General features: G+C 52.6%; 1 protein-coding gene across 9 annotated transcripts in view; it reads left to right on the forward strand.

Moving 5' to 3' along the window:
- The window catches only part of IGSF9B (immunoglobulin superfamily member 9B), a 61,640-nt gene that overhangs the window by 39,605 nt on the left and 13,307 nt on the right, over positions 1-8,728 (forward strand). For 4 of the 9 annotated variants that reach the window (XM_028500883.2, XM_024131359.3, XM_028500884.2 and 1 more), the window contains exon 20: positions 2,206-8,672. The exons of 2 other annotated variants lie outside the window; for them this stretch is intronic. In XM_028500883.2, coding sequence (XP_028356684.1) covers positions 2,206-2,414 — 209 coding nt within the window. In that variant the 3' untranslated portion in view covers positions 2,415-8,672. Of the gene's footprint in view, positions 1-2,205; positions 8,673-8,728 lie in introns of those variants that run through there. 3 more of the 9 variants (XR_003683509.1, XM_055091408.1, XM_028500887.2) reach the window with 3 other exon arrangements.

Below are 8,728 nucleotides of genomic sequence, written 5' to 3' on the forward strand. Positions count from 1 at the left end.
TTTCCTCTTTATCATTTCAGGCCTCTGGTTGGACATGAAATTCTGGGGTCCTACTCAGTGTTAAGGGGTCACTGTGGCATGGACTCAGTCTCTGCGGGCTGGCCAGACTTTTCTCCATGAGATAGAGTGAAATTGCCTTATTTTATGAAAAGGACACCACTATTGAAATGTGTGATGTTTATCCAGCAGCGATAGGTAGCTTCTAATATAGTGCAAAAATAATTCAGCCCTTTTTCAGACTTAGATAATTCCTTAATATTTATCACGTGCTCTCTTTTTACCAGTGGTTTTAGAAGTGCTGTGACAGCCCGTCCAAGAAGACCACTGCATAGCTTCCTTGCCAGTCTTTCTTATCTACCAGAGTGTAACTTTCTGCAGAGGCTGGGTCATGGAAGAGTGATTAATACACAGAGGCCCTTGAATCTTTGGGAGGCAGTGAGCACTTAGTTCTCACTTAGGCCTCAGGTGGTACTATTATCCTGTTAGTTTACAGGTTGGAATACTGAGGTGGAGAGAAAGAAAGTGAATTTTTTAGGTTTTGGGAGAGAAATTAGAGCCCAAAGCTGAATTTTCAACCCATTTAAGCCCATTTCAGGTTAAGACCCATCTACATACCTACCTACCTACCTATCATTTATCTATTATCCTTTTTTTTTTTTTTTTTTTTTTTTCAAAAAAGTCCCACGAAATGCCTGTATTTTCTGTTGTTCTGCTTGCAGTGGTCCTGTTTCCTGTCATATGTTCACAACTCCCAAATGCCCCCCGTCTTTAGCCCAGATCTTGTCCATGAGCTCAAGTCTCATATTTCCAGGTGTCTGCTCCACATACAGCTGGATGTTCTGTAAGCCTTTACCGTGTCCAAAATAGAGTTACTGATTATCCAGCTGTGCTGCTCCTTGGTTCTTCCCCAGTTTCATAAAAGGCACTGCTACCTGCCCAGTTGCTCAGGGTACTTCATCCTTGACCCTCTTCCTTTCACGTCTTACATCCAGTCCATCTGGTAAGGTCTGCTGACTTAACTTTTAAAACACGTCCTGAATCTGACCACTTTTTTCTGTCTCAAATGCTAAAGCTAAATTATGAGTCACTGCCATCTCTCACCTTGCCCAGAGCAGCGGCCTCCTCTCTGGCCCTCCTGCCTCCGTCCTGGCTCCTGCAGTATATTCAACACAAAGCGACCAGAGTGATTTTTAGAGAGTCACGGGAGTGTGCACACACATACACGCATGCACACGTACACACACACTTCTGATTAAAACCCTCCAGAAGCTTCCCCCTGCAATCAGAACAGACTTCTGCCTGCCCTTCCTGCCTCACCGACTCTGCTCACTCTGCATTACCGGGATGACCTTCCTTCGGTCTCCAGAACAGGTCACGTTTGCTTTTAGCCTGGGGCTTTCACACTGTGGGAACACTTCTCCCTCAGGTCTGTGGAAGGTTCATAATTCAAGACTCGCCTCGGTGTTACTCCTTCAGAGTAGAAGCAGTGCCTCACTCATTTGCCGTCTAGTGATCCTATTTTATCTTTCTTGGTAGCACCTGCGGTATCTGACAGTTTTATATCTGTAGTTTTTAAGTCTTTATAGTTTGTCTCTTCCTTCCCATTGCCACATTGAAGTATAATCTTCTAGAATGCAAGGGCTTTACCTCTGTGTCCCCAGAAGGACCATAAGGCAGCGGGATGGCCCTGGCAGTCCGGGGTGGGCCAGACCTGACTCTAATGCGTATGGATAAAATCTGTGTGACGTCTGTCACTGCTTGGGGGAGGCAGTGGGGGGAAACGTGTGGTGAGTCCCAATCCAGTACCTAGAATGATGCCTGGTACCCAGGAGGCACTAAAAGAGACGTATGAATATTTCTTTAATATCGATAAATAGAAGAAAGATTAGATAAAAGGTACTGAATATATTCAATATTAAATACAAAAAGAAAAAGAGATGTTGCTTGACTAGATCTGTGAATCTGCAGGCAGTACAGCCACAGCCGCCCTGCTTCCTGGCTCTCACTGGGACAGCCTTGGGGCAGCCCCGGGCGCCGGCCCGTCGTGGTTTCCCTGCCGCGTGTTCTGCACTTGGGCGATTGCGGCGTGTGGCCCTCGAGGCCGGGCATCGTGCCCTGCGGAGGACGGCGGGGTGTGTGAGGCTGCCTTCTCCCTTTCACCAGTGTCTTCTCTTTTCCTGTGTGTGTGCACCTGCTCCTCCCCAGATGGTTCTGCCTCCCAGGCTCAGAACCTTCCAAACTCTCAGGTCCTGTGGCCCGACGAAGCTGTCTGCCTCCGGAGGAAGAAGAGACATTCCCGGCCCGACCCCTTTGCCCGACTCTCAGACTTGTGCCACCGCCAGCTTCCGGAAGACCAGACGGCAATTCTCAGCAGCGTGGAGCATGATGACCCTGGCCATGCCACTTTGCTGTGATGCCGCAACTTAAGCGTCCCCTGGGCGAGGATGCAAGGGTGGGCACGGGCGATGGGTGTGCGGGGCTTCGTCCTCTCCTGCCAGTGGAGGGGTGGCCTGGCCGTTAGTTTCCAGGGCTGCTCAGACCCTGGATCTGCTTGTTCTCCCTCGGGCCTGAGCGGGTGTCTCCTTCGCATCCTGGCCTGCTGGCCTCGTGTCCAGGAGAGAGGGCTGAGGGCAGACTGGCCGCTGTGGCTGTGTGTAGAGCTCGGGAAGTGAACTGGGGACGGGGAGAGATATGCCTCCTCCCCCGCCTTCCCCTCTTCACTGGATGGATTTTTCCCACCTCCTCAAATATCTCTGGAGTGCAAAAGAGGAAGCAATGGCTCTCAATGCTGTCTGCTTCTGTTCAGTTTCTCAAGTCCTGAAAGAGGGCTGGACTTCCTGCCATCTTCCAGACTCTACATATATATAGATATAGATGCAAATGCGTATGTGTGTAGTTTGTGGGTTTCTTTATGTATATATATGTACGTGGAAGCAAATGCTGTTTACTTCTGTGGTCAATGGGAGGAGGAGGGAGAGGGCAGCTGGCATGTGGGCTTTGTGAGAGGGGCTGGCAGGGGCCCTGGTGTCTATATCTCGGGAATGAGTCCTTCTGAAATGGGATTCATGCCTTCTCAGCTGAATTCCCAATTTGTCTTGACCTTCTCCCATTCAGAGTGGAAGGAGGGGCTTGCCATGGTTCCTGCTGCCTGCTTGGGGCGTTCAGCAGTGAGTTACCACAGAACTAAACACAGCCTTTATTTCTTGGTTCTGGGTGAAGAAGGGTGGCTGGTGAACGGCCAGACAGGCATCTCTCTTCGTTTCATGATTTGGCTCAGAAGTAGAAGCTGCTTAGCAGCGGGACCGGAAGGTGGCCCTGTGCTGAGACTCAAGCTCATCGTCAGCCCCTTGGTCCAGCCAGGCTGGGCGCCCTGTGGCCTAGGGCCTCCCCCTCGGGAGCCATCTGTGCAGAGCACCAGGCGCCGCGGCTCTATTTATATCCCAGCCTGGCTCCGCACCCTCCGGAGCGCTGTTCCAAAGCCCTGATTGGATTCCTCCTTTCCTTTTGTGGGAGCTAATTCCCCAGATTGATTAATTGCCACGTGCGGGGAGCCCGCCCGCGCTCCTCTGCATGCTCCCCACGTGCACCCCGCCGCAGACCTGAGCTCCCACAGGATGGGATCAGATAAAGCTGGGGGGCCTCAGATTCTGGGTTCTGGGGGTGCTCAGGCCCCTTATTCCCCCAGGTCTGTTTATATAGAACTGGCTGAGGCCGGGGAGTCAAGCTGGAAGGGGTGGGAGGCAGGAGCCAGGCTCCATCCTTTCCCTGCCGAATTCTTGTCCTAACTCAGACTCTTAGCACCCAAAAGCTTCTGCGAGGTCGTCTTACAGCGACTACAGATGTATCTCTCTCTTCCAGTAAGGTAACGGCGCTGTCCTCGACAGGGCAGAAGGCCTGAGTGTGGATGGGGTGCGTCTGGCCTCTTTCTCCTCTCGTGCAGGAGCCTGCTCTTCTGGCCACCCGAGAATCGAGGGGGCTATTAGGTTCCGCCAAGTACTTCCTTCTTGGTGCTGCTGTCTTGGTGGGTTTGGGGACATCCCTTGTCCCCAGATACCTGCTTGGATGTTGGCCCAGTCAAAGCACTGGAGACTTCTGTGGCTCTCAGCCCGGTGACCCAGGCGAGGCGGCCCGAGAGCGGGCAGCTGCACATCCCTGGGAGCTTCCATCCTAGGGGTGAATCCGCTGCCACGCAGACCCGCCCCGTGCTTCCTTCTCTTGCCCAGCAAGTGGGGACCAATTCCACCCTTGAGGCTCTGCCTCAGAAGTCACAAAAACCACAGTTTCTTTCCAAACGCGACACATCGTGGAGAAGTGGCAGGGGCAGCATCTGTGGCCTCGCCGTGTCCACTGCCCAGCCCCTGGGTGGAACCTGCGCCTTCTGGCCAATGCACTTCGCTGGGCACCAAGTCCAAGTCCAAGCCACCCTCCGGGCGGCAGCTCCAGCAAAGCAGCGACTCTGCTTCTTTCCTGAGGCAGCACTACCTCTGCCACCGTGCCCGACAGGGGAGGCATGGGCACCTCCTCTGGGCCCTGGGGTCGGTTGTGGCCTTTGTCTGCACTCTCATGGTGGCTGTTTCTCGAGCAGAGCAGATCCTGCTGGACTGTGCGTGGGACATCAGGGCTGTGTGTGTATTCAGGGTGAACTAGGCCACCCTTTCTGAGCCTCGTGCTGGGACTGTAGGCCCCGAGGTTACAACAGAAGAGGAGACGGGGGAAGGCTCTGCTGCTTTACAGTGGCATAAGGGCACCGCCCGTGAGCCATCCCCAGCGGTGACAAAGGTGCTGACTCCTTTCTTCCTTCCCCTCCCTCCCTCCTTCCTTCCTCCCTCCCTCCCTCCCTTCCTCCTGCCTTTATTCCTTCTTTCCTTCCTCTGGCTGTGCCCTGTACCTCAGCAGATAAGACCAAATGGTTGGAGCTGTGCTTTTTGCTGGCCACTGGGTGGCAGCTGTGCTGGGTGTCCCCAAAGCTGGGGAAGGACATAAGGCCAACCTATCTCTCAACAGCTTCGGACTCATTTCTCCTCCCAAGTGGGCTTCCTTCTTGTGACAGTGTGCATGGAGACTGGCAGCCTTCCTGCACCTTGGGGAGCTGGTTCAGTACTTCCTGTAAGGATTGTGATGGAAACTGGCAGAATACAGTTTCCTCTGTCCATGAGATGGAGACAGGGATGTCACAGGCACACACTGAAGTGCTGAGTGTGTGCACGTGTGAGAGGGTGTGCTTGTGAATGTCTGCATGGTGAGGTGCAGCCATTTCTAAGGACCAGATGTCCTTTGCACTCCGCCCTTGAACGACTGCAGTGATGATGACTCTGAAGCTTCCTCTGACTTTCACGCTCCAGTCCATGGGAGATCAGGTGTCTTCCAAACTGCCCCTTGGATGATCTGGTAGCCTTGCATAGAAGTAACCTGCCCCTTCATCCTGCATCTTGCCTGGAGACTGCAGCTGTTTCAGGTTAGGTGACTCGGAGACCAGGGAAAGGGTAAAGTGATGCCGTAAGTTGTTTGGGGAAAAACAGCAGTAAGGAAAGTGGGTTTCCTGTTTCTTGATTCGCTGGCTGACCAGGTGGAGTTGAGTGTGGGCCCCGCCCAGCACGCGGTGGTCAACTTTGTCTGTGAGCTCCCAGCCTGTCTCCCTCAGCTTTCCTCAGAGACACGGGTCTGAGAGGCCTTCTGAGACTCCGCTTTCTCCAGGGGAAGGATGCTTCATCCCACGGGGCGGGCAGGGTCTGCGGCCCCTTTGAGGAGGGGCCCATGTCCATGATCGTGTGCAGGAGGGTGTCTCAAGCAGGGGTGGATTGGAGTCATTATTAATATTTTTCAATACTCTATTTTTGATTTGAGATCTAAAATATTTGGGGTTAAACTGATTTCAGCTGTTTTCCTTTGCCCTTTTCATGTAGAGGAAACCTGGTGGGATTCACAGGTAGGTGAAATTTCCTGACTAGGGTTGTTTTTTTTTTTAAAGGTTGACAAGATAGCTTCAGGGAGGAAACAGACTTCACAGAGCATCAGGGTGACTTTGTCACTCGCCAGGATTAGAATTCGGGGCCAAGGTGTGCATAGCCGGAGCTGTTTCTTCCAATTTTATTAGAAAAAGCTTTTTGGGGGATTGGGGTGGGCTGGGGGGAGGAACTGTACATAAAGTACATTTTATTACTATGTAGAGAAACACAGAGAAGGAAAAGCTCATGGTTAATCCGAGGCTTGCTTTGCTTGCATGTGACAGAGCTTTCGGGGGGGCATCACAGGGATTGTTGGGGAACAGCAGGAAGGTAGAGGTAGGCAAGTGCCTGGGGGCTGCCCTGAGTTCTTCCCCCACCCCCTCTGGGAAGCGGGCATCCATGGCTCAGTTCTGCCTTTCTATCTTCAAAATAAAGGGAGGCTGGAGGCTCGGAGCCCCGTCGGGCTGCGTTGTTGCTTTGAGGAGAGGGCCCAGGAGTGTTTTGGGAAGGGTGTTAGAGAGCTGGAGTGTGGCGAGGAGGTTGGCTTTCTGCCGTGTGTCTGTAAGGCCGGAAGGGGAGTAGGAAGGGGAGTAGACAGCCGGGTTGGCCCCGGAGTGGGAGGCGGGGATGGATGTGACAGTAAGACCAAAGCCAGGGACATCAAGCTTACCTTTCTCTCTGGGCACATGGTAACTTAGTTACCATTCAGGGTGCTGTGTACAGGTTGGGGGTGGTCCCAGGAAGAGAAAGAGGAGAGGCTGCCCTGGGGTGGGGTGGGCTGGGGGTGGAGGCAGTGAAGACCTTTGGTGGGTGGGGGGGGCGATGCAGTCATTGAAAGCAGCCTGGAGGTGAGTCTTGGATCCCGAAGGGGTCTTGCTTCTTGGCTGGACCTCCTTGCTCCCTCTAGAGTCAGCCTACGACACTGAGTGCCCAAACCAAGCATGGACGTATTCTCTGTGATGTCAGTTTGTGGGGACTCCTCAGGCCCAAAGCTGGGAGACTTGTCTTGAGGTCCCCATGCTACCACCAGCTCTGTGTTAGTGAAGAAGGAAGAACTGTTCTTACGGATTTGCGTCTGTTCTCATAAGGAGAAGGGCAGGTGGCCTCTTCCGTGATCTGAAACTGGTCCTGAGACACTGTCGCTGGGGATGGAGAGGAGGGACTGCGGCTGGGTTACACTTTTCCTCCTGAGGGGGCAAGACTGCTCCAGGTCACAGAGCTACACAGAGGCTGTGTTCCTACAGCTTTCGTCCTCACCTTCTCTTCTTCTGTGAGATGAAAGCTACCAGTCCGGTGGACGTAGGAGGGTGAAAGGGTTCACCCTGAAATCAGACCAGCCATTCCTCTGTCCTCTTTGATGTCTCCAAATCTGCCTCCTTTCACATCAAGAGGCAGAATTTAAAAAGTTGATAAACCAAGGATCAATGCCCAGATTGGACTTCAGCGCTTTAGCAACTGTATGTTTGGTTAGGGGTGTCCATTACCACCCCCTCTGACTGGCAGTGAATCCACACTGGTCCAGTGCTTTATTTCTGGGCCCCCTGTCTGTGCTTTCAAATAACTTTTTCATGAGCAAGTATAATATTTTGTTTGTTGGGTTACTGAGCGGGTAGAAGTGTTTCTATGACCCATTTTAAGGTAGAGGAATAAATCAATCGGTTGACTCTTATCCAAAGACATTCCCACACCCCAAGGGTTTCTGTGTAGGATGAGGAAAAGTGAGGCATAAATGCAAACATCACTGCTGGCTGCCTGTACCTTCTAGAAGAGCTGGTGCATCTTGACTGCTAAATACTCTGGTAGAACAGCAGCCATTAATAAAATCACTTGGACAGTCTCCTCCGTGGTGGACCAGCAGCGGTAGTTAGGGTTTCTGAAGAAGACTGACGAAACAGTTACTAGCTTCAGATCATTGGCTGGGAGAGCTGGACTGGGGGGTTCGGGAGAAGTGGTACGAGTTCTTAGTTCCTGTCCCTGGTCCTTTGCCATCTGTCTTTCCCATCCCACTTGATGGTGACATGAATGGCTGCTGGGCCTCTTTTGGAGCTTGAAGAAATATGCTCTACCAATCCCTCCCCTCCCTGGCACTGGATTCCCTGGCTTTATTTTAGGACCCAGGCCACACTCTCCCTTCCGCCCCATATACACACCAGTTACTTCCTTTTCCTTCCTATCCCACTTCTTCATGGCTCCAGGGATCCTGACCTTGTGCATGGTTTATGATGGGGAAGTGGTTGGGTGGGGAAGGGAATCTGAGAGGGGAGAAGGTTTGGGCTGGGGAGGGGGCATTTGCATTTTCAGCCTTACAAACACAGCGAGCATGCTTTTGATGATGTGCGACATACACAGAAGGAAGGGGCAAATGCCCACTTTCCTCCTATTGGTTGATGAGGGCTTAGGGGCTTTTTGGTCCCTTTTGGCTTATGGCATCTAAGAGACCTTGTTTCTGGTGTGGGGAGTAGACCTCCTGACGGCCGTCTTGCAGTCTGTGGAAGGGAAATTGTCAGTCACTCTCAACGAATATTTCTGTTGCCTACTGCGAACCAAGAGGGGTCCTGTTGTAGGCAGACAGTGTCCAGGCTGGGGCAGAGAGGTGGGATTGTCTCACCTGTCTCTCTGCAGTCACCAGGCTATCTTCCTGGTCTCTAGCCCCAGCCAGCTGTGTTGTCCATGTTCCTTTCCTGGGCTCAGGAAGGAAGGGAGAAAGAGAGAGAGAGAGAGGGAGAGAGAAGGAGAGAGGGGGGAGAGGAAGGGAGAGGGGGAGAGAGGGGGAGAGAGAGGGA

The sequence above is a fragment of the Physeter macrocephalus genome, chromosome 16, assembly GCF_002837175.3.
Source record: "Physeter macrocephalus isolate SW-GA chromosome 16, ASM283717v5, whole genome shotgun sequence".
In the NCBI taxonomy this organism is placed as follows: Eukaryota; Metazoa; Chordata; class Mammalia; order Artiodactyla; family Physeteridae; genus Physeter; species Physeter macrocephalus.